This window comes from Natator depressus, chromosome 14 (assembly GCF_965152275.1).
Source record: "Natator depressus isolate rNatDep1 chromosome 14, rNatDep2.hap1, whole genome shotgun sequence".
Lineage (NCBI taxonomy): Eukaryota > Metazoa > Chordata > Testudines > Cheloniidae > Natator > Natator depressus.
This window is the reverse complement of record NC_134247.1, coordinates 36,279,594-36,305,229: the sequence shown is the minus strand read 5'-3', so window position 1 is coordinate 36,305,229 and position 25,636 is coordinate 36,279,594. Positions and strand designations below refer to the sequence as shown.

Here is a 25,636-nt window from a genome sequence, read left to right as displayed (position 1 = left end):
TCTCTGTTCTTGTAACGTAATATGAGTTCAGTCACAAATGGTGAATTTTGAATAATGTCTCACATTTCCACATTTTGAATCACATGATCATTTCAATTTGGATTTTGGATTTTCAGTTTTTTAATTTTCATTATTTTCTTGCTCTATCGCTTTTTTTTTTTTAAAAAAACTTTTCCAAAAGAGAGAAAAGGCAAATAAGAAAGTAGGTTAAAAATATTCTCTGTATTACATGCCTTTCTTTTTTTTCCCCAAATGACAAAGTGTGAAGCCATTTTTAAAGCTTTGTCAAGATGAAAACTTTAAAAATTTATTTTACATTTTAAAATTCTTTTTTTCACACTTTTTGAGCTGGTAATAAAAATGTGTTCCCCCCCCCCATTTTCTCACACTTTAAAAAAAACCTTTCTTTCCTAACATTTGTGGTTTTCCCTACTTTCTCTCACTTTAGAGTCTTTCCCACAGTTTTTCCATTGGAAAAGAGACCAGAAGGGGAAAAAAGGCAAAGAACAGGTGGGGAAATACCAAAAATTCAGTGTAAGAAAGTGCAAGCTCTGACATGCCATTTCTAAAAGCAGGTCGGGGAGGGAGAAATCCTGACAGTTTCAGTTCAAATCCTTGAAATCTCAGCATTGGTGAAAAAGTCTATTTGAAATTAAATAATTTTCTACTTCATCATTCTATTTTGAAAATTTTCCCTGAAAAAGAAATGTTCAGAGAAACATATTTTTCCAATGAAAAATTTAAATGTTCAACAAACGTATTTTTTCAATAGAAGAAGTTTGTTTGACACTTCTGACCAGTTCTAGTTATAATTTGCTTCCCCAACACAGTTCAGATTCTAAGCTAATATTTTTGGCCGTACTGGGGCCATTATCAGACTAGTCCAGATACACAAAAGGGTTCTAACTGTATGGAATGTGCTTTCAGAGGCCGTGTGGGAACTCCTTAATTAGCCAGGAAGGGATGAGTCAAAGCTATTGCTATTACCAGCAGTTACTCATTCTGCTTATTCTGCAATTATAGATCTTCTTGCACAACTTTATATCTGATATGCCAAGAATGACATGGGGATGAATGGGCTGGAGAGAGGAATTGACACCCCAGCTATCTTTTGCAGTTGCACTGCAAAACAGGAAACATTCTCTGTCAGTCAGTGTAAAGGGCTTTCACGCACTGCAGGTGTGCCTCTTTGTGGCTGGGCCTGGGAATTAGCTCTCGCCCCATCTGGCACCCCCTTTCATTGGTTGCTCATGATGTGTCCCTGTGCTTTCTGTGTGCCTTGGGGTGCTCCCTCTTTGTGACTCAGCCCTCTGGTCAGGTCGCTGTGAAGTTTCCCCCTACCGAGGTAACAAAGTCCCACCCTACTAGCTTTGCAGACACTGTCTCAGACAGTTTTCCATTCCAACTCTCCAGGTCCTGTTCCACTTTCCAGCAGGTGGTAGTGGAGCCCAGGCCCACCCACTACTCTGGATTCCAGCCCAGGGACCCTAAAATGACCAATCCAGATCTGCTCAATCTCACATACTGTTGCTATTTCCCTGGAGTCCTTTCTACCCTACCTCTCTATTGCCTGGCCAATCTCTGGTTTAACCTGGGAGATTCCTCTGTTCCCCATGGCTACGTCCCCCTCTAGGCCTCTTGTAAACCTCTAATCTAGGGTAGGACCCCATGGCTTACTCTCCTCTTGAATCTCTTCCTTGTCCCTGGCCAACTCCCTTTCCCTCTAGGGAATGATAGCAGACCTCCTTCTGCAACCTCACTTCCTAGTTTTTACAATATTATCCCAGCTTCTCCCCCAGCTGGGCTCCATCTGCAGTTAGTCCTTATCAAACCCTGGATCACCTCCAGGTGCAACTTATAAGGTTAATTCTGGCCCATATTAACCCACTCAGGCCTTTATATGGGGTGGACACCCCATCAAAGCTAACTTACATGGATCTCAAAGCCAAGCAGGGATTCATTTGCAGAGTTATGTCCAGCAACAGGCCCAAGGGAATGCTCAATTCCATCGCTGAGTTGGGGGCATGAAAACAATTTTAGGTTAAGATTAACAAAAGATGGATTTACATGACTCTGTGAGAGCCAGGCATGCCAGAACAGGGGGAGTCAGGGGGCCATGGCTCCATCACTTTTAAATGTGGGAGGGATATGCCCTTCCACTTCTTCCTGGCCATAAGGGTGAGCAATGGCAGGAGTGGGTGGAGAGGAGTGAGCAGGGCCAGGTCTTGGGGAGAAGAGGTGGTGTGAGGGTGGGGCCTCAAGGGAATAGGCAGGGCCAAAGCAGCGGCTCAGGAAGAAGGGGCGGCGTGGGGTGTGGGTCCTCGGGGGAAGGGGCGGCATATGGAGTGGGGCCATGGTTCCAGCACCAGTGGCCCCCCACTTCTAGGGAGCTTCCGCCACTTCTGGTGAGAGTAGCCAGAGATGGGGAGCATAAACATGGCAGGACCACAGAAGAGTGTCACCGCGGTGATGGGTAAGGCTCAGTTGGAGAAGGCCTTGAACCTCTCTTCAGCTGGGCATATCCTCAAGACAGCCACTGTGATGAAAGCATAAGAGACCAAGATCAAGGAGAGCGGGGCCAGGAGTAGTCTACTGCCTCACTGACCCATGTGCGTCCACAGTGGCCCACTTCAAAATGGCCAGCACCTCACAAAAGCTGGGGTTAATCTTATCCTGGCTGCGATAGGGCAGAGTTATGGTGAAGCTGGTCTGCGTTGTGGCAAAGGAAATGTCGCAGGCCCAGGAGACCATTGCCATCCTGACACAGATCAGCCGGCTCATGATAAGGGTGTAGCACAGTAGGTGGCAGTTGGCCACGTACCGGTCATTGGCTATCATGGCATGGAGGACGCACTCGGTTATCCCCAGGAAGAGGAAAATGTACATCTGGGTGATGCAGCCAACATAGGAGATGCTCTTCTTCCTGGAGAGGAGAAGGAGCAGCACCTGGGGCATGGTGGTGTTGGTGTAACTGATGTCCAGAAAGCAGAGGTTAGGCAGTCCCAGCAAGGGCAATGAAGAGGCTGTTCTGAAAGGAGGCCTCCAGAATAATGGCCTGAAAGTCTGCAAGGAGCATCAGCTGCATTCTCTGCCAGCTGGGAAATCCCAGCAGGATGAAATCTTGACACTGAGCTTCTCCATCTGAAGCTATCATCCAGGCAGGGTCTACATGGCCATGCAGGAGGGCATGGGAAGCATTACTCAGCTGCAGGGACAATCTGGACCTATTGGTCTTGTTAAGGCTGAATTTCTCTTGTGTGAGGACTGCCAGGAGATCAGATCAATAAGCACATTCCTGGCCTCTCTGGCCAAACCCCTCTCTTTAGGGCTTCCCAGAGTAGATGGTGAGGTCATTTCCAAGAACCTATTGACAAAGTCCATCTATCTATTTGCCCAAGGGCCTTTTGCAAGGGTGTCTACTGGTATAAGCATAAATGCGAGTCAACTTTAGAAATTTGTCAGGGGACCAGTTAGATTTTAAAGGCCAAATGTAACACATAAGATTTGCCTATTTTGGTAATTATTATAGTTGATATGCGTATGAAATTTAATAAGGCCAACCCCCTGTGTTTAGTCCAGAGACTGTTACCCTACTAATTTTAATGATAAGATCTTCTCAGGTAAACTTCTACCTTGGACAACTCTTCTCAGATCAGGACATTTTTTTATTCTTAACCAATCAAGCAGTTTTATTAATTCACCAAGAAGCATATGTATGTACAATCAACAGTTTAAAGAAGGTTTCTGGATGGTTTGGATACCAGATGTTCCAGGCCTTGTATAGAACACAAGACAGTCTTGCAAACAATTGTCATCGACTGATGTTGGGGGCAAGCACAGCACAATGAAATTGACAAGATTTCGCACTACATAGAATCATAGAATCATAGAATATCAGGGTTGGAAGGGACCTCAGGAGGTCATCTAGTCCAATCCCCTGCTCAAAGCAGGACCAATCCCCAACTAAAGCATCCCAGCCAGGACTTTGTCAAGCCTGACCTTAAAAACTTCTAAGGAAGGAGATTCCACCACCTCCCTAGGTAACGCATTCCAGTGCTTCACCACCCTCCACCCTCCTAGTGAAAAAGTTTTTCCTAATATCCAACCTAAAACTCCCCCACTGCAACTTGAGACCATTACTCCTCGTTCTGTCATCTGCTACCACTGAGAACAGTCTAGATCCATCCTCTGAGTGTCTCTGGATTAAGTTTAGAAGTGTGTGCAACAAGAGTGATGTAGTGGTGGGAGTCTGCTATAGACCACCGGACCAGGGGGATGAGGTGGATGAGGCTTTCTTCCGGCAACTCACGGAAGCTACTAGATCGCATGCCCTGATTCTCATGGGTGACTTTAATTTTCCTGATATCTGCTGGGAGAGCAATACAGCGGTGCATAGACAATCCAGGAAGTTTTTGGAAAGCGTAGGGGACAATTTCCTGGCGCAAGTGCTAGGGGAGCCAACTAGGGGGGGCGCTTTTCTTGACCTGCTGCTCACAAACCGGGTAGAATTAGTGGGGGAAGCAAAAGTGGATGGGAATCTGGGAGGCAGTGACCATGAGTTGGTTGAGTTCAGGATCCTGACGCAGGGAAGAAAGGTAAGCAGCAGGATTCGGACCCTGGACTTCAGGAAAGCAGACTTCGACTCCCTCAGGGAACAGATGGCCAGGATCCCCTGGGGGACTAACATGAAGGGGAAGGGAGTCCAGGAGAGCTGGCTGTATTTCAAGGAATCCCTGTTGAGGTTACAGGGACAAACCATCCCGATGAGTCGAAAGAATAGTAAACATGGCAAGCGACCAGCTTGGCTTAATGGTGAAATCCTAGCGGATCTTAAACATAAAAAAGAAGCTTACAAGAAGTGGAAGGTTGGACATATGACCAGGGAAGAGTATAAAAATATTGCTCGGGCATGTAGGAAAGATATCAGGAGGGCCAAATCGCACCTGGAGCTGCAGCTAGCAAGAGATGTCAAGAGTAACAAGAAGGGTTTCTTCAGGTATGTTGGCAACAAGAAGAAAGCCAAGGAAAGTGTGGGCCCCTTACTGAATGAGGGAGGCAACCTAGTGACAGAGGATGTGGAAAAAGCTAATGTACTCAATGCTTTTTTTGCCTCTGTTTTCACTAACAAGGTCAGCTCCCAGACTGCTGCGCTGGGCATCACAAAATGGGGAAGAGATGGCCAGCCCTCTGTGGAGATAGAGGTGGTTAGGGACTATTTAGAAAAGCTGGACGTGCACAAGTCCATGGGGCCGGACGAGTTACATCCGAGAGTGCTGAAGGAATTGGCAGCTGTGATTGCAGAGCCCTTGGCCATTATCTTTGAAAACTCGTGGCGAACGGGGGAAGTCCCAGATGACTGGAAAAAGGCTAATGTAGTGCCAATCTTTAAAAAAGGGAAGAAGGAGGATCCTGGGAACTACAGGCCAGTCAGCCTCACCTCAGTCCCTGGAAAAATCATGGAGCAGGTCCTCAAAGAATCAATCCTGAAGCACTTACATGAGAGGAAAGTGATCAGGAACAGTCAGCATGGATTCACCAAGGGAAGGTCATGCCTGACTAATCTAATCGCCTTTTATGATGAGATTACTGGTTCTGTGGATGAAGGGAAAGCAGTGGATGTATTGTTTCTTGACTTTAGCAAAGCTTTTGACACGGTCTCCCACAGTATTCTTGTCAGCAAGTTAAGGAAGTATGGGCTAGATGAATGCACTATAAGGTGCGTAGAAAGCTGGCTAGATTGTCGGGCTCAACGAGTAGTGATAAATGGCTCCATGTCTAGTTGGCAGCCGGTGTCAAGTGGAGTGCCCCAGGGGTCGGTCCTGGGGCCGGTTTTGTTCAATATCTTCATAAATGATCTGGAGGATGGTGTGGATTGCACTCTCAGCAAATTTGCAGATGATACTAAACTGGGAGGAGTGGTAGATACGCTGGAGGGGAGGGATAGGATACAGAAGGACCTAGACAAATTGGAGGATTGGGCCAAAAGAAATCTGATGAGGTTCAATAAGGATAAGTGCAGGGTCCTGCACTTAGGATGGAAGAATCCAATGCACCGCTACAGACTAGGGACCGAATGGCTAGGCAGCAGTTCTGCGGAAAAGGACCTAGGGGTGACAGTGGACGAGAAGCTGGATATGAGTCAGCAGTGTGCCCTTGTTGCCAAGAAGGCCAATGGCATTTTGGGATGTATAAGTAGGGGCATAGCGAGCAGATCGAGGGATGTGATCGTTCCCCTCTATTCGACACTGGTGAGGCCTCATCTGGAGTACTGTGTCCAGTTTTGGGCCCCACACTACAAGAAGGATGTGGATAAATTGGAGAGAGTCCAGCGAAGGGCAACAAAAATGATTAGGGGTCTAGAGCACATGACTTATGAAGAGAGGCTGAGGGAGCTGGGATTGTTTAGTCTGCAGAAGAGAAGAATGAGGGGGGATTTGATAGCTGCTTTCAACTACCTGAAAGGGGGTTCCAAAGAGGATGGCTCTAGACTGTTCTCAATGGTAGCAGATGACAGAACGAGGAGTAATGGTCTCAAGTTGCAATGGGGGAGGTTTAGATTGGATATTAGGAAAAACTTTTTCACTAAGAGGGTGGTGAAACACTGGAATGCGTTACCTAGGGAGGTGGTAGAATCTCCTTCCTTAGAGGTTTTTAAGGTCAGGCTTGACAAAGCCCTGGCTGGGATGATTTAACTGGGAATTGGTCCTGCTTCGAGCAGGGGGTTGGACTAGATGACCTTCTGGGGTCCCTTCCAACCCTGATATTCTATGATTCTATGATTCTATGATTCTTTACTTTTATCATCAGTCATCAGTTCTTTAGAACTTCTAATACAATTGACACAACACATCAAAAAACTCTCAAGCGAATAAAAGTTGCACTTTGTCTCATTGATTCTGTGAATGTGCTCCTGGCTTAATTCCTGCTGCTTAGTTGAGAGGGACTAGTTTCAAGCAGCAAAAGCAATTGCTTAAAAGTAGAGCTGTGTGGGAATGGAATTTCCATTCAGTGACAAATCTCGGAAGATTTCACAGAAGGAAGAAGGTCTACCTGGCTGCACAAACAGGGAGCCTGTCCACTCAAGATGCCATGCAGGCTGCCTGTGACCCATGCATTCCCACAGAGACTCAGCGCCCAGGCAGCCACCCATGCAAGCTGCCTCACATCCAGGAGCTCTGGAGATCCTGTAAGCTTGCCTAGCAGCAAGCTGGCAGGAGGGTAGGCAGGCTGGCAGCCTGTCTACCTGGTGTCAAAGAACATTTTGTTGGAAATAACATTCCCACAGAACATTTCAGTTCCATCAAACAGGCATTATCCAAGGGAACTCTGTGCTGTCAGAAAATTTTCAGCCTACTCTTCTTAAATTTATTCTTTGAGAGGTCCTTTAGGCTAACCAACATGGAGCTTTAGAGGAGAAACTGTGATGGGTTGGATCACAGAAACCCCCTAGGAGCTGCCACCTGATGTGCCAAGACTGCTTCTGCTCCTGCTTTCCTGCCCAGTCAGCTTAGGACTTCAGTGCCCTGCCTGGTTTGAGCCAGACCCGCTAGCCTGCTGCAAACCCAGACCCAGGTCTGAACCATGTCCCCTAACAGCTATAGGCTTAACTGAAAGCAACTTACAGAAGTGTTCCTGTCCTTGACACTCAGATGCCCAACTCCCAATGGGGTCCAAACCCTGAATAAATCGGTTTTACCCTGTATAAAGCTTATACAGGAGGGATAGCTCAGTGGTTTGAACTTTGGCCTGCTAAACCCAGGGTTGTGAGTTCAACTCTTGAGGGGGCCATTTAGGAATATGGGGCAAAAATTGGGGATTGGTCCTGCTTTTGAACAGGGGGTTGGACTAGATGACCTCCTGAGGTCCCTTCCAACCCTGATATTCTATGAACTAGAGGGTAAACTCATAAATTGTTCACCCTCTATAACACTGATAGAGAGATATGCACAGCTGTTTGCCCCCCCCCCCCAAGCCATATAAGGGGGTGGAACAGAAGTATTAATACATACTCTGGGTTAATTAATAAGTAAAAAGTTATTTTATTAAGTACAGAAAGTAGGATTTAAATCGTTCCAAGTAGTAACAGACAGAACAAAGTGAATTACCAAGCAAAACAAAATAAAACACGCAAGTCTAAGTCTAGTACAGTAATAAAAACTGAATACAGATTTAATCTCATCCTTAGAGATGTTTCAATAAGTTTCTTTCACAGACTGGACACCTTCCTAGTCTGGGCACAATCCTTTCCTCTGGTTCCAGCTCAGGTGATAGCTAAGGAATTCCTCATGATGGCTCCCCCTTTGTTCTGTTCCACCCCCTTATATGGCTTTGGCACAAGACGGGAATCCTTTGTCTCTCTGGGTCCTCCCCCCCTCCCCCCCCAAAAATGGAAAAGCACCAGGTTAAAGATGGATTTCAGTACCAGGTGACATGGTCACATTTCCCGTGAGACCCCAAGCCTTCATTCCTCCCAGCCTGACTCACAGGAAGGTCTGCCTGCAAACAGCCATCCGCAGTCAATTGTCCTGGTTGATGAGAGCCATCAAAATTCCAAACCACCATTAATGGCCCACACTTTGCATAATTACAATAGGCCCTCAGAGTTATATTTCATATTTCTAGTTTCAGATACAAGAGTGATATATTTATACAAATAGGATGAGTACACTCAGTAGATTATAAGCTTTATAATGATACCTTACAAGAGACCTTTTGCATGAAACATATTTTAGTTACATTATATTCACACTCATCAGCATACTTTCATAAAATCATATAGAGTGCATCACAACCAGCATATAGCATTACTTAGTAATATCCTAAAATTCAGTTCTTTAAGGTGTAGCTAGAGAGCACAGACTAATGCCGCTAACTTACAGCTACTTCTATTAAATAAAACAAAGAGAAATACAGCCTCTGAAATGGAGGCTCACCATTGCCTCTTAGTTCTGGTAACCTTTGGAGGAGGGGAGAGGCTGCCCTCATTGGCTGCTCCAAAGTGTCAGATTTCACTTTTTGGCTCCATCAACTTTTCAATGGAAACAGTGACTCTGAGGTTCCATTCAGTGACCTTGTGTATAATAACCATTCTCCGACAACTCCACGAAAAGGGTCTCTTCTTAGTTTCCATTGCACATTTGTCAACAGTTTCTCGTATTCCAGTTCCTGCAGTTTCTCTTCTGCTTCCATCGATATCCAGTAGAAGGCATTGATGTACAATATATTTATTTCAGGTTTCAGAGTAGCAGCTGTGTTAGTCTGAATCCGCAGAAAGAACAGAAGTACTTGTGGCGCCTTAGAGACCAAAAAATTGATTTGAGCATAAGCTTTTGTGGGCTACAGAAAAGCTTAGCCCACAAAAGCTTATGCTCAAATAAATTTGTTAGTCTCTAAGGTGCCACAAGTACTCCTGTTCTTTTTAATGTATTTATTGTTCTTTTCAGGTCAGAAGGGCTTTTTTTTAAGTTTGACTCATTTCAGAGACTATATTTGCATATTAACCCACACTAGTCATTACAATTTCCCATTTAATCACTTCCTCTTAATATTCAAAACTATACACATTAAGTGCTTATTCCTTCCACCAAATCTTTTTTCTGGTCTGCAATTCCATTATATAAATATAATTATTTCAGAGTGCAACAACCATTCAAAAAGAAAAAAAGTTACAGTTCCTCTAAATTTGATAGGCATGTCATACTTTCTTTGATTATTCTGAGACATTTCATTTCACATTCTCTTGGGATTAACAGAATAAAAGACATCCTATACTGGAACAAGATATGTTATCCACACATAGAGAGATAGTATATCAGATTCGTAAGGAAGACAAGAGTACAATTTTATTTCTTTGTTTACTTTTGGTTTGATTTTTGAATTTGTGGTGAAAGAAAGGTAGTTCAAATTCTGGGGAGTATCAGAACATTTGATCTACTCATCCTTCAGTTTCTTTGGGTTATTTCTAGTCTATTCAATCCAACATCTTCCAAGCACTTATCGGGGATTTAGTAAACTCAGAGGAGGCAATGGGCCAATCTGATCAGGAAATAAGGTTTTTACCCTTATTTGTCAATCGTCCAGGAGGGTGCTTCAGTAACTGCAGAAGAGAAAAAGGATTCCCCTAAATTTCTGAGAGAGTCTTGCCTCAGTAACTAGCAGTAGTTTGATGATCTTATTTAAACATTCCAGGTTTTATTCCTCAGGCGGGGATGAGCGGGGGAGGACATAGGCACTATTTTGGGTAAACAGAGATGGGTGCGAGTTTCTTGCTATGTCACTGAGAAGAGAACAGATTCAGATCACAGTTGCCAACTTTCACACAGTAAATAAGCACCCCGACTTTCACAATAAGCCAAAATCAAGCTAATTCCATATCAAAACAAGGCCAAAACAAACCAGTCCCTAAGAACCCCAACATTCTATGTAACTAGATCCCCCCAGTGTGCAATCTGGGACTGTGGTGGGCCTGCTGTGCACCCCTGACTCTCTTTCCCCCTTGCCCCTGCTTGCCCCTTGCCCCTGTTTGCCAGGAGCCGATCGAAAAAAAGAAGCAACAAGCTACAAGTCAACCAAGCAACAAGCTACACGCCAAAAGCTAGTCAGACCCAGTCAGCAAACCCAGAAGCCAATTAAACCAAAAACAAGCCCATTTTCTGCATTTTTTTCATGGGTTTGCCATTCTGATTCAGATTTTAACCTTGCACATTAGAAATGACTCTCGTAATTAACAATATACTCAAGGGATAGCTGATATCTATACACATCACACCTGATTCCATCCATGTTGACCATGGAATGACCATAATCAGAGTCAAAGATGAGGTCATTGGTTTCCTGCTACACGTTGCATTTCACTGGTGGACAGAGTGCAATGGAGGCAAAACCCTAAACAGGGTGGGATGCAGAATGACTTATCCCATCCCAGGAGATGCCTCCTGTGAAATTTGCTTTGGGGAGCTCTGAGGAAGTGCAGAAGCATTGCTGCCAGATTGGAGATCAAGGCAAGTACTGCTGACTGCAGCCTTCCAGTTCTGCCTCTCCTCCCATTTTGGGAATGCTGGTGTGGCTGATAGGATCTGCAAGGGCTGGACTTGTTGGCTCTGGAACCGGGAGACCGAATAGTAATTGTATGCCTGCCATCTAGGCATGAGGCTAGATTGGGAAGCAGATTATTTGCCTCATAAGGGAAGCAAGAACCACCTTCAGACTCTGACGTGGGCTACATAGACCTTGAGGGTAGGGCAGCTAGGCGTTACTGCGGCAACTCACTCATTCCTTCCCTTCTTAGGAGTAGGTGAGTGGATTGGGCACAGCTGTGGCTTTACCCTCTGGTGGCTGAGCAGGGTGGCTGAGTATGAGGGCATGCAGAGTTGTTGTAGCTAGGTTGGTCCCAGCATACCAGACAGACGAGGTGGGTGAGGTCATATCTTTTATGGGACCCATAGGCACCGACTCCATGGGTGCTCCTGGGCTGGAGTAACCACAGAAAAAAATTAGTGGGTGCTTAGCATCCACCGGTAGCCAGCTCTCCCCTTTCCCTGCAGCGCCTCCCATCTGCTGGAGGCCCTGCTGATCAGCTCCTCGCCCTCCCCCCCCAGCACCTCCCACCCACCGGGATCAGCTGTTCTGCGGTGTGCAGGAGGCACTGGGGGGAATGGGGAAGAGCAGGGACTGGGCGCACTCAGAGTAGGGGAGGAACTGGGCGGAAAGAGGAAGGTGGGGGTGGAGCAGGGGTGGGAAGAGGCGGGACAGGAGTGGGGGCTTGGGAGAAGGAGTGGGGTGGGGGAAGGGCCTGGCGTGGAGCATGGGGTGTTGAGCACCCCCAGGGACCAGAGGAAGCCAGACCCTGTGATTGGACCACTTCTGTGGGTGAGAGAGAGCTGAAGAAGAGCTCTGTGTAAGCTTGAAATCTTGCCTCTCTCACCAGCAGAAGTTGGTCCAATAAAAGATAATTACCTCACCCCCTTCTCTCTCTGAGTGTAAGGGTAACAGTCTAATGCCAATGCATACAGTTTATGCATCCCCCCCATCAGGGCTAAACCTAAAGTAACAATCTTGTAATGCCCGCTGATTAGCAGTGCAATTTCTAAATTCCCCAGTCGGTAGCTGATGCATTTGTGCCTTCCCCAAGCACCCTTATTATTATTATTATAATATCATCAATTATGTTTTATTTTTCTTCAGCTCTTGCTGCTGCTGCCTGGGTGATGCATTGATAGCGCCATGGATGTTCCTGGCCGCTCTCACCGCAGATTTCATAGCGGTTTCGATCCAGGCGTGAGGCTGGGCTGTGAGTTCTCCTGCAAAATGGACCCTCCCTTCATTCTGAAACAGAGCCTTGGAGTAGTCGACAAACTGGTACGGGGTGAATGAAACAAAGGATCCCATGGAATATCTGTCCAGGCCCCATTTCTTGATCACGTGCTTATCGCAGACACTCTGGATATAATTCTTGGGCATGTGGTGGATTTCTGCCAGGTCCCCCAGCACCACATCAACACACTTTTCATCACTGAGGGGACTGAAGAATTCAGCATCATCGCCCCAGGTGTAGGAAGCCAGGATCACGCCCAGGCCACTGGAGAAATTGTGGCTGGGGTAGTAGACGAATCTGGAGGGGCGATCCGTGACTGACCTCCCGCCCTGGATTCCCTCCTTCTCCCAAAACCTTTCAGTACAGACCAAAACAATCTTAGTGGCTTCTGAGTAGTGAATGGAGCGCAGGGCATGGGCCTTGTTAGTCGAAAGAGGTGGTGAAAATTTAATGAGCCGTGTGGCTTTTGCCGTGGCCGTGACAAGAACGTAGTCGGACGTCACAGCCAAGGGGACGAATGCATCTGGCCCCTGGTAAAACACTTTCACTTGGTCATCCTCGTTTAGTATCTTCACTACCGTGGAATGAAATAGAACGCCCCTGTGAATATACTGGTAGAAAGTATCAGGAAGCTTATCAAATCCCCCAGTGATCTCATCATAACTGAAAGAAAGGGGGAGAAAAGAGGATGATAAGGCAACAACATCATTGGACAACAGTTATCTGAGAGAATGTCACGAGAACAACAAGGAGAGCTGTAAGGAGCTGCATAGTTGAAGATAGAACCTAGCCCACACTGAGTGCCAACTCCAACTTCTTTTATTATAGTAGAGTGCCAGGTCTGCTGCTGTTAAGGTTAAGATCAACTATCTGTTTAAAGCTTGACTCTGCTAAATGCTCTAAAATCTGCATAATTACTCAGATTCCCTTGGAATTAGTTCTGCCTCATGGGAGCGCTGGGGAGCATTAATGATACTACTTTAGTGTCATTTGACCTAGGCGGTTCTGAGATACAGCAGAGTGATGCCCCAGTATGCCCATAACACATACACTCTGGACTTAATTACTGAATTCCATAGGGTCTGACCCAGTTAGAAGCTATGGACACTGTGAAAGTGACCCTGGTTTTTAATGGCTAGTGAACTATAGTAATGAACACTTACCCTTTATGACAAGTCAGACCACCAGTGTCTACTTCAAAGAAGGCAACCAGCTGCATTGATAAGATGAGGTTGATGGACAGTTAAATGTATTGAAAGATGGATGGATTGCCAGACAGATCCTACCAGAGCTACATGTCCCTTCCACATACAAAGCAACTGAATAAAGATTCCTTTTTCCTTACCCCTTCTCAGAGAATGTAACATGGTCCATGAAAGAGTGAAGAAATGACATCTGGAATTCACTATCTTCATTCAGCAAGTCACCGATCATGTTGATGGCTCCTCTACTTAAATTTCCTTCTTTAATCAAAAACTCCTGCGTGGGGAAGAGTGGAGAGGGTGGAAGGTGCATGCATATTATATCCCCATAGAGAAGAGATATTTCATTTCAGTTGAACATAGGAATTTTTCAATATCCATCAGGGATGGGCAGAAGTCAAACCCATCCACTATCCTACTCAATGATTTGTCTGCTTCCTCATAAACAATCACCGAAGTAAGGCTGATGCTCACTTTCAAGACACAATCCCTCACCCAGTTTTGATTCACTGGGTGCAATCCTGACCCCCCCCAATAAAGTCAAAGGGAGCTTTGCCATTGATTTCAATGGGGCCAGGATTTTACTCCTAGTGTCCATACCAAGATTTCACTGTCTTTGATTAAAGATTCATGATCCAGTCCACACCTCCTGCGGGGTAAAAAGTAATTGTGGGTGGGTATATGGAGACAGGTTCTCTCACTGAAATAATTTTGGATGGGGAAACATAGGTGGATGTCACACAGAGTGCTGGGGTGGGAAGAAGAGATGCCAAATCAGTCACACCAGAGTGGAGGAGGGCGCTACACAAACACTAGGCAGATGGGAGCACAGAGACTGCTCACTTTCTGCAGACTGGTGTTTTGGATAGGGAGAGACAGAGAAGATCCATGGCCTTGCCCTCCCCCTGCCACTAAGGGGAATCCAGAGGACCACTGAGGGAAGAAGGCTGTGCTCCGTGAAGACTCATGAGGCAAATGTGTTGCCTCCGCCCAACCAGTAGCTTTCAGAGGATTCGGACGCATTGTCTCCTACCATGGACTTTGTGCACATGGCAAGAACTATCCCACAAGGAGTTACATTGGCAATGTGAGGAAAGTATGTCTACACTACCCGCCGGATCGGTGAGTAGTGATCCATCTATCGGCGGTCAATTTATCGCATCTAGTATAGATGCGACAAAATCGATCCCCGATCGCTCTGCCGTCGACTCTTGTACTCCACCACTGCGAGAGGCGGAAGCAGAGTTGACGGGGGAGTGGCAGCAGTCAACCCCGCGCCATGAGGATGTGAGGTAAGTCGATCTAAGATACATCGACTTCAGCTAGGCTATTCTCGTAGCTGAAGTTGCATATCTTAGTTCGATCCCTCTCCCCCCTCCCACCCCCACTGTAGACCAGGGCTTAGAAAATCAGGCACCTTTAGATTTAAAGATACTGGAATGCTAACTTCAATTACCTTGGTGGAAAAGGAGTCATATTTCTCTTTCAGAACACTGCAGTCTATGGTCACCTGGGTAGCAACGAAGAAAAAAGTTGTTTGTTTCATGATCACAGTTCCACCTTTAAAGGTTTGTTATTTTCCCTATTTGTGATCATGTACTTATATATGGTATCCTATTACATATGCACAAGGGGGCAGGACATGAAATGACTGCTCAGGTGAAAGAGCTGTTAAGAATATCTTTTAAATGGAGATACAAGGGACAGCTTTTGTTTTCCACTCCTGCAGTTCTCCAAATGACTGAACTGCTTTCACTCAAGCTTTCTAAACAATACAAACAAATAGACTAAAGGTAAAATGTTCAAATGTGGCAAAGTGAATCTGGGATCTAGCTCCCACCTTAGAAGTGACTTAGGTACTTTAGGGGGCGCATTTTCAAAGGTATTTAGGCATCTAAACATGCAGATAGCACTGGGATTTTCAAAAGCACCAAAGTGCCTAAATCCCATTGAAATCCATGAGAGTATGGCACCTAAGTCTTTGGAAATACCACTAGCGGCTAGATTCACAAAAGAACTTATGCTCAGCAATGCAATGCCTAACTTCTAGATGCCTGGAAAATCAGTTTTCAGAGTAACAGCCGTGTTAGTCTGTATTCACAAAAAGAAAAGGAGTACTTGTGTCACCTTAGAGACTAACCAATTTATTTGAGCATAAGCTTTCGTGAGCTACAGCTCACTTCATCGGATGCATAAGTGAACTGTAGCTCACGAAAGCTTATGCTCAAATAAATTGGTTCGTTTCTAAGATGCCACAAGTACTCCTTTTCTTTTTGGAAAATCAGTGGGATTCACAAAGGTTGAATTTGGCATTCAGGGTTATGTCTATACTGGAAAAAAACCAACAACCCCAAAACCCACACCTCCAAGTCTCAGAGCCCAGTCATGACTTGGGAATGCAGGGCTGAGGCCACAGGGATAAAAATAGCAGTGTAGATGTTCCCTCTGGAGTCCTGGCTCTGAAACCCAGTGAGGGGAGAGAGTTTCGGAGCATGTGCTCCAGCCCAAGCAAAATGTGTACACCAATATTATTAGGCTTGCAGCCCAAGCCCCCTGCTCCTGGGCTTTGACACTTGGCACCATGGGTTTTTTTTTGCAGTGCAGACTTACCCTCAGGCTCCCTGCACAATGAGTGGAGGTAGACAGGCCTTTAAGAATTAGATCCACAAAAGCCAGCACACAGACTAAATTAGTCAATGGGAGATGCCAAGGAGAGGGGTGTATCCTGTGGAGGAAAAAATCTAGTAGGCCTAAACTTATAGGCCTAAAACTTTGGTCAAGCTAACTGTGTATATAGAGCATAAGAAGAGGATGAGGAAAATTCCATTGTGGGGTAGTTACAACAGCACGTCTTAAGAAATGTAACCATAACAGCTAGAAATTAGGAAAGTTGTCAATAACAGGAAAAGCTTGTTTTGGTATATTCCACATAAGGAAAGCTGCAGTTAAAATTTGCACTATATGCCAAATATGGGAAAATGCCGTTAAAGGAAATTTGCTTAACAAATTGTGTTTTTCAGCTATATAAGCTCCTGTATTTTCTGTATACGACAGGAACAGCTACTTAGAGCTCTTACCCCCTGCACTTGTAATCAATAAAGGAGCCTCAGTCTTGTTCTGATCCAAACACAACCCGTGGTTAATTTTCCACCACAATCTTAAATCCCACCCCTCTCAGGAAGTTCGGCACCTGCGTCTGCTTGGGATTCTCAGCTGCGAGCCCTCTCCTGGAATCGGTCACCTCAGGTGTCTGTTGCAAGCAGTAGCAGCAGCAGCCGCTTTCTAGCTTTTGGTGGCAGTAATTAGAGTGAGTCGCGGGGGTGGGCAAGAGCTGCCCCCTGCCCATGTCCCTTCCCCTGGGGCCCCCTGCCCAGTGCAGGTGGAGGGTCCATGCCGCGGCTCCCCACAGCGGCCCAGCCACTCAGCTCTTACCATGGACAGGCTGAGGCTTCAAGGCCCCATCCTTCGGCCAGGGGAGGGCCTTGAGCAGAAGGAGCAGGGCACGGTGGGGCCACAGAGGGGGCAGGGCCCTTGGCCCCCCATTTTTGGGAAGGCTCCACCACTGCTGGTATGAGTACGCTAATGTGGGAGACCACCAGTTCAAGTCCCCTCTCTACCTGCTGAGGGGGAGGGATTTGAACAGGAGTCTCCCCACCTCTTACATAAATGCCGTAACTGCTGGGCTAGTCCCAATTTCTCTTGCTGAAGCTGTTCCATTTTGGATGAGCAAATAGTCATTGGAGCAGAGGAACTGGATCCAGGGTGTCCCAGGTGAGTGTCTTAACCACTGGATTACACAGTCATGCTCACTTGCTCCCTACTTTGTCTCTTTTTTAAAAAAATCTAGTCCCAGGTGCCTCTGCATCCATGAGCATAGGTGCTGAGTTTTATTTTTCTCCAGGGATGCTCAACCCTGGCTCTGTCCTGAGGTCCCTTCCCCACTCCGCCCCCTCCCCCAAGGCCCTGCCCTTGCTCCACCTCTTCCTGTCTCCACTCCAACTCCAACCCTGAGACTTCCACCCACCCACTGCTTGCTGCTCTCTGCCCTCCCCCAAGTGCCTCCGCCAGCACCAAACAGCTGATGGGTGGCACCCACAAAGAGCTGTGGCTGATCATAGAATCATAGAATCTCAGGGTTGGAAGGGACCTCAGGAGGGCATCTAGTCCAACCCCCTGCTCAAAGCAGGACCAATCCCCAATTTTTGCCCAATATCCCTAAATGGCCCTCTCAAGGATTGAACTCACAACCCTGGGTTTAGCAGGCCAATGCTCAAACCACTGAGCTATCCCTCCCCCCCACATGGGTGCTGAGCACCCACTATTTTTTTTTCTGTGGGTGCTTGAGCCCCTGAGCACCCCCAAGTCAGTGCCTATGTCTGTGAGCACCGAAACACCTTTGAAAATCTGGCCTTTAAGAGCCTAAATCTCATGAGTTCAGCTGTAACACTGCACTTCTGTGTGTGTGTGTGTCTCTGTGTGTGTGTGTGTGTGTGTGTGTGTAATAGACAAAAAAATCTAGCAAAACTCCAAAGTGAGAAGCTACCGCTTATTCAAATTACTATATCTTGAACACTGCTTAACCTCAAGTTTTCAACAACAACAAATGTCTCCTAGGGGCCAGCGCTATATGGGAGTAAATTTGGGCTTAATTTGGAAATATACGTACCAAGTTAATATAGATTTACTATCCTAGCTAATATGTGTCGGAGAATCATGTCGCTCTGAGGTTTGCTTTCCTAAACATTTACTAAGGATACATTCCGAGCACCCTTTGAAACCAGTGGAACTTGAGGGTGCTCAGCACCTCCCAGATGTGCTCAGCACCTTGCAGAATCAGCTTCCCAGGATATGTCCTCACTGGAGAGCTAACTCGGTTGACCAGTCTCTGGGTTAGCCTACCACGGGTGTGAGCAGCTACACTGCAAAGCCAAACCCAAAGTACTGTGTCCTTAATGGCATTGCATGCTCCCACGGATTTCTCTAGGACCTCTGGAGCCGGGTTCAATGGTTCTGTGTGATGCAGTAAACTGAGCCGCTTTATGAGATTTTCCCTTGTTTGTCCTTCTTGGCACATGGTGTGGGGGGGGAGGGGGCGGAGGGGATTGTGGGATGGCACTGGAGAAATATCATCACTTGAGTGCGTTTTAGCTTGTATTTTCACTGCCAAGTGGGCAGGATAATAGCTCAAGTGAAAGCAGAGCCCAGGCTATAACACATACTACCAGTCATGCCAGCTAGCCTGGGTTGAAAGGACCACTAAACTTGAATGAGAAAGCTGTGTGTGTGTGGATATGAAGGGGGCTTAGGACCAACAAGTAAAAGTCCAGGCTAACTTTAATGAAGAGAAACCCACCGTGCATGAGTCCTTTCCACAACACACATACCTTATCCAGTGTCTGACGATAAAGCTCACTAGCTGATTTTCCTCTCTCTGTAGGGTGCAAGGGGTATTGCAAGATATCAGGGTTTCTTTTTACCTCTCCAGCTCTTGCCCTAATGTTGTTAACTAAATACCAAGCGTTGTCATCAGTATTATAGAATGGGTTCAGTTTAAGTTTAAATTTGGTAACAAATTCACGCACAACCCTAAAGAGAAAGGAAAGGGGTGGGGGGAAACAGAGAAAAATGTCAAAACTGAAAAAAATTGAATTCACAAAACAATTCACTTTTGGAAAAAAGGCAAAAAACCCAAAACTGTTTGCCTGAGAAAGTTTCAGAGTAGCAGCCGTGTTAGTCTGTATCCACAAAAAGAAAAGGAGTACTTGTGGCACCTTAGAGACTAATAAATTTATTTGAGTATAAGCTTTTGTGGGCTGCAGCTCACTTCATTGGATGCATGCAGTGGAAAATACAGTAGGATGATTTTATATACACAGAGAACATGAAACAATGGGTGTTACCATACATACTATAACGAGAGTGATCAGTTAAGGTGGTAATAGCTCACCTTAGCTGATCACTCTCGTTATAGTGTATATGGTAACACCCATTGTTTCATGTTCTCTGTGTATATAAAATCGTCCTACTGTATTTTCCATGAATTAAGTGTATATACATATATATAAAATACTCTCCGAAAATAAGTTAATAATTTAATGCAAGTTGATAACAATTAAGATTGTATATATAATTCTCACAGAAAATTTATATAAATATACTAAATATTTCCCATCATATTGTTTAAATATGACTAGTACTATAGTAAATGAAACAATGAAATCACACTACTGTGGCTCTTCTGGGTAATGTTGAACACTAGTTTGGCTTCTGAACCACTGAGGTCTGAGTATCACTGTCATAAAGGGTCCACATCTCTTGTATCTCTCTGGGGTGGGACCTCTGTAACCAGTCCATAGGTGGTATCTGACAGCTGTGTACTCCAAGAGCACACCAGGAAGCAAACTGTGACTCTAATTTCCGGTTACCCCTTTGCCTAAGGGGGAATTAATCTCTGGTTTACCCTTTGCTTCAGAGGGAATTTATCTGGGCCAATCCTAGGCACTGCCCCGCGAGGCTGGTTTGGTTGCACTGGCTGGCAGAGTAGAGACCCATAGCTCCAGTCCACTCCCTGCTTCTCCCCACCCATTTGCAGCCCACCTGTTCTGGAAGAGTAACAGCGCCTCAAAGATATCTCTCTCCCCTGCACACAAACTGACAATGTGAAGCAATGCAGGTGGTCCACACAAGGCAGGAAGGGGGCACCTTAAGCTCATCAGATACAAGCCCTTCATTATTTTTTTCTAGGAATTATCATAAAAATCTTAAAACTGAGGCTTTTCCTTTTATGAACAGTATTGGTGGCTGAGAAGGGGTAAATGTATTACCTGTGGTGTCTGGGCAAACGCATGGGTCCGAGGTCCACATACCAGCCTTTGTCCTTATCATGATAGGTCATGATGCGTCCTCCCACACGATCACTGGCTTCCAGAATCAGAACCTAAAAACAAAACACACTTCTATCACTTGCCGGTTTCTAATGGCTAGATTCACAAAGGGACTTAGGTGCATAAATCCCAAATGTAGATGCCACTGGCATTCACAACCCCCCCCCCACCTCCCCCTCCCCGGCTCATCTGCCACGGAATCTTGCAAGCATCTAAACTCACTCAGTGCCTACATTTTCACTGCAAAAGTTCCCTAAGTACCTAAGATTCTACTCTGGGGATGAGTAGGAATGCAAAACTTAAAGGGGGAGATGTGATGGAATGCTGCCTCCCTCTAGGTGTCTGAACACCTGTGCCACAGAGCCATCTATGAACTGAGGGAAGATAGGTGTACTTCTACACAGCTCATCAGCAGGGCCCAACCCAATCACCGAGCTCAGAGAGAGGGACACCAACATCAGACTGTCCCATTGCCCAGTAGTCAGGGCATGCTTCTGAGAGGTGGCAGCAGGGCCGGCGTTACAGATGGGTGATGCAGGCTACCTCCCAGGGTGCCGTGGTCGGGGGGGCACCATGGTCAAGAGGCACGCAGCGGGGTGGCCCTGGGTTATGAAGCCACAGAAAGGAGCTTGGGGCAACGTGGGGCAGGAGGCAGCAGGACCTGGGGGCAATAGAGGGGGATGGGGAGGCAGCAGGAGCCAGGGGCGATGAATGGGGAGCCCAGGGAGGCAGCTGAAGCCAGGGGTACCAAAATACAGGTTAGCCCAGGTTGCCCTTTTCCCGAAAGCCAGCTCTGTGTGGCAGATCCCTGTTCAAATCTCCTCTCCCAACCAGGCACAGGGGAGAATTGAATCAGAGTTTCCCAGCTCCCGGATGAGTATCCTAATCACTGGGCTGGAAGTGATGAGGGAAGTCTTCCTCTTCCTCCCATCTCTGGCTCTTTTGTGTGAACTCATCTGTGGAGCCTGAGCTCTGAGCATGCTTACCGGATTGGATCTCTGGGGGAGGAATGATGACCTTCCCCCAGTTCATGTATCCCACTGGGACAAGGGGGCCAGGTGCCTAGAGGTAGGCTGCAGTGTGCATGCTCATAGACAAAAACATAGGAGCCCCAAAACTTAGGCATTAAGTGAGTTTAGGCATCTAGAAGATTCAGAGACAACTGAACAGGAGTTTTGCGAATCTCACTGGGGCCTGATTCTGGGATTTAGGCACCTAAAGTTGTAGTTAGGCTCCCAAATCCTTTTGTGAATCCAGCCCCTTAACTTTAACTCAATGAACTTTTTTCAGAGTAGCAGCCGTGTTAGTCTGTATTCGCAAAAAGAAAAGGAGTACTTGTGGCACCTTAGAGACTAACCAATTTATTTGAGCATAAGCTTTCATGAGCTACAGCTCACTTCATCGGATGCATTCCGATGAAGTGAGCTGTAGCTCACGAAAGCTTATGCTCAAATAAATTGGTTAGTCTCTAAGGTGCCACAAGTACTCCTTTTCTTTTTTCAATGAACTTTGAGTCTGGAAAAGAGAGTAATATACTGCTTGTGTGCACAGAGCACCCAACTCAGTGAAATTCACCTTGTTTTGTTCTTCAGCATTGTTTACTCTATCAAAACAATCAGACCATTTCAGAGAAGCACTGATTGCCTGGCCTGTCTCTGGCTCCTCTCAGTCATTATAATTACCTTACAACCAGCATCTTGCAGCAGTTTGGCAGCAGTGAGTCCACTTATTCCTGCCCCTACGATCACCACCTTCTTTGAATGACACCCTTTTTCCAAACCACTTTTGGCAATATCCACCAGTTCTTCATAGTCGGGGTCAGTAAAGCATTTTTCCCACTCCTTCAGTTTTCTAGGGATACTCTCCAAGCTTGGTGCTACCACAAGGAGTAAGAACTGAAGAAGTACTACAGACAGATATACAAAGAAAACAGATGACGCAAATGAAGAAGGAAACTCATTCATGGAGCTCAGTAACATCACTGATGCGATACCCCAGGTCTAGAAAGAGGTTAATAACCTCAGATTCTGGAGTTTAGCTATATTATCAGAGAGGGAATGTACTACTACAGAAGAAGTCAGTTGTGTGATAACATTATCTATCTTTTTACAATATTTTTCCCCAATCCAGAAATAAAATGAGCCGGAACTTATAAGCGATATGTTCCTTGAAAATATTTCAAAAGAAGTATACAATTTTCTTTTAAAGTCTCATGGAAATGTTGTGGGGTTTTGTTTTTTGTTTTTTTGACAAAAAAATTTTTTTCAAGCTGTTTCCAAAGTGTTTCAGTTTCTGAAGGAAAAACCAATCAACAATATTGAATTTTTCCTCATGAATGATTTGTTCAATATACATTTTTGTTAATAATCGATTCAATTTTGTGCCCATTTTTTTCAAACTGTACATTTTGAACAGCTTTAACATTAACTTAGTTTTCCAGAAATGCACCCCTCAATGGTGACTCAAAGGAGCTCTTACTAAGAACACTTAGCAAGAGTTTTGCAGGATCAGGACCTTGGTTTTGAGTAAATGTATTTAAAACCTACAGGGCTTTCCTATTCCTTATTATAGGACTGATTTACAACATTGTTGTCCATTGATATGTTGAAAATACATTTCAACTGAGTCCAAGAACCATGTTCAAGCCTTGGTCAGAGCAGGACTATTGTACCCATAATAAAATTGGTCTTTCTGTGTAACTTTGAAGCACAGTGCAACCAAAAATACACCATTGGTGCTGTTTTCCCCAACTGTACATTGCAACACTTAACAAGTAGTAAAGGTTTCTGGGAGAAAATCAACTGAAAGAGACAGAGAGAGAAAAAAAAACAGAAATACAATAGTGAGAAAGAGAGAGGAAAAAGTTATGAAACAAGAAACTAGTTAAATATTAAGCAATTGCAAAGTAAGATGTGCCCAAAAAGGCAAAATACCCCATTCCTCCACAAAAGTTTCAAAAGAAGAAATTTCACTCACAGAACCTGTCCATGTTCCAAGTGGCAGCTCAAGTCATCAAGTCAGACATGTCTTTTTGTACACCGAACTAGGCTGGTTGATAAATATCCTAGGGCAACCGGCTAGCTCTGTGTCAAGTGAAACTGGGAGAACTGGCTGTCACAAGGAATCACAGGACCACATCCTAGGAGCTGATCAGCACTGCCTCTGGCTTACTCTGGGTAAGTCAGTGTTTTCCAGGCATGGGGGACTCAGAAACAAAGGAGGGGTGGGTGACGGGAGGCTCTCCTCTTTCAATCTTATGCCAGGCATGCTTAGAACTCAAATCGAGCTGGGGAAGGCTATGAAAGTTAAAGATTGTTCAAAAATTGTATTTGTTAAATACACTGAGTGCAACAGTTAGGGAAGGGGCCTTAAAGGCATTGGTTCTCCTGACAAATTAGTACATTCTTGATACTCTGCAAATGTCTATATTTTCTTACATATTTTTGCATGTGATATGCCAAGACTGGCACAGGGATGGGTGGGATGTAGGTAGGAGTTGTTGGCCACTAGTTTAGTTTCACTGCAGAACTCAAAATATGCCCTGTAGATTCATCGTCTTGATGGATTGCTGTATTGATTAATTTCTTGGACCACAGCGGTCAATAAGGGTTAGGACTACTGAGCATCTACAGCATCATGAAGATTATTACCGGCATAATCAGAATGAGACATTCACGGAGCACATGAGAAACAATTGCAATTTATCACAAGTCTCTTTATTAACAAAACCACTACACAGATAATTCCACAAATACTGAAATACAACAGCAGATAGAGAGATAGAGCTAGGTGTTTAGCCCTACGACTGGTGTGATCGGGTGCCTGGATGGACCACACTGAAAATGCCTCACTGAGGGCAGACTGGAAGAAACAAGGAAGACAACCTCCCAAAACTGGTGCTTTATGCTATAATTAGATTACCAAACCAAAAGTTCTCGTGTAACACCACACTGGTTAACAAGAAGCAAAACACAGTCCCCTTTAAGCATTCCAGCCTTTGGTTCCCATCCAGACAAATTGGTCTAATACGGACAGAGGTTCCTGAAAACCCATTTCACCATATCTGAGGTTCTACCAATCCCAGAGGATCAGAGACTTACTCCCAGGTCTATATAGTGTGACAAAGTTCCTCCTCTGCCTTGTGGGTCCTGCGCTTATTGGCAGATTTGCTCGCCTCAGAGGTTCATGGCAGCCCTCAGTTTGGCCACTTTTGCTAGTGGCTCAAACCTGCCACTCACTAAGCTAATCTCGTCACTGGCCAGCATGGGGAAAAGGAAGGAGAACAATCCCCGCAGTCTCTGCTGATGCACCTAGTGGGTCGGGGGACAGGCCAGGGACTTTCCCCTCTGGTGGGACCTACAGTCCAGACCAACTCCTTTTATATCCAATGGGAGGAGGGGGGGGGGGAACCGAGGTCCACCCTCTACTCCAGGTTCCAGCCCAGGGCCCTGTGGATCACCGCTGTCTACTGTGTTTCTTGTAACAGCTGTGTGACAACTACAACTCTTTGGGCTACTTCCCCATGGCCTCCTCCCAACACCTTCTTTATCCTCACCACAGGACCCTCCTACTGATGCCAGATAGCATTTGTACTCTTCAGACCTCCAGCAGCATGACCTCTCACTCTCGGGTCCTTGCACACCCCTCACTGACTGAAGTGAGGTCCTTTTTAAACCAGGTGCCCTGATTAGCCTGTCTGTCTTAATTGATTCTAGCAGCTTCTTAATTGGCTCCAGGTGTCCTAATTAACCTGCCTGCCTTAATTGGCAGAACTCCAGAAAGTTCCTGATTGTTCTGGAACTGCCCCTGTTACCTTACCCAGGGAAAAGGGACCTGATTAATCTGGGGCTAATATATCTGCCTTCTATCACTATCCTGTAGCCATCTGGCCCAACCCTGTCACCATATATATATTTATATCACACTGTTAGTGTCAGCCAATCCTTAGTAAACTAGCTAAAGATTTATTAATAAAAGAAAAGAAGAGATTTACTGAATGGTTAAAGAATCATTTACATATAAGTGACAGTCAGCGTTCATAGATCAGGATCATAGCAGCGATGGAATAGACTGCCGGCTTGCAAAAGTCTCTTTGGTGACAGAAGATTGGAAGGTCCTCAGTTCACAGTTCAAAATACTCCTTTTAGTTGTAAATCCACTGTCCAGAGAATTGGACGAGGAATTAGGGATGGAGATGTCTCTGGTGTCTTTTATATCCTCTGCCACATGCATGGAAA

General features: G+C 45.6%; 1 protein-coding gene and 1 pseudogene across 1 annotated transcript; both read right to left on the bottom strand.

Annotated features, from left to right (window-relative positions):
• Positions 1 to 672: 672 nt before the first annotated feature.
• On the bottom strand, positions 673 to 8,510 carry LOC141998876 (olfactory receptor 13C9-like; annotated as a pseudogene).
• A 3,652-nt stretch (positions 8,511 to 12,162) lies between these two features.
• On the bottom strand, positions 12,163 to 23,388 carry LOC141998875 (L-amino-acid oxidase-like). The gene is made up of 7 exons (XM_074971848.1): positions 23,376 to 23,388; positions 22,082 to 22,305; positions 20,340 to 20,452; positions 18,900 to 19,101; positions 14,972 to 15,025; positions 13,659 to 13,792; positions 12,163 to 12,976 (listed from the first exon to the last, which is right to left on the bottom strand). The coding sequence occupies exons 1-7, from the start codon at positions 23,386 to 23,388 to the stop codon at positions 12,163 to 12,165; spliced, it is 1,554 nt and encodes a 517-aa protein (XP_074827949.1).
• Between the last annotated feature and the right edge of the window lie 2,248 nt (positions 23,389 to 25,636).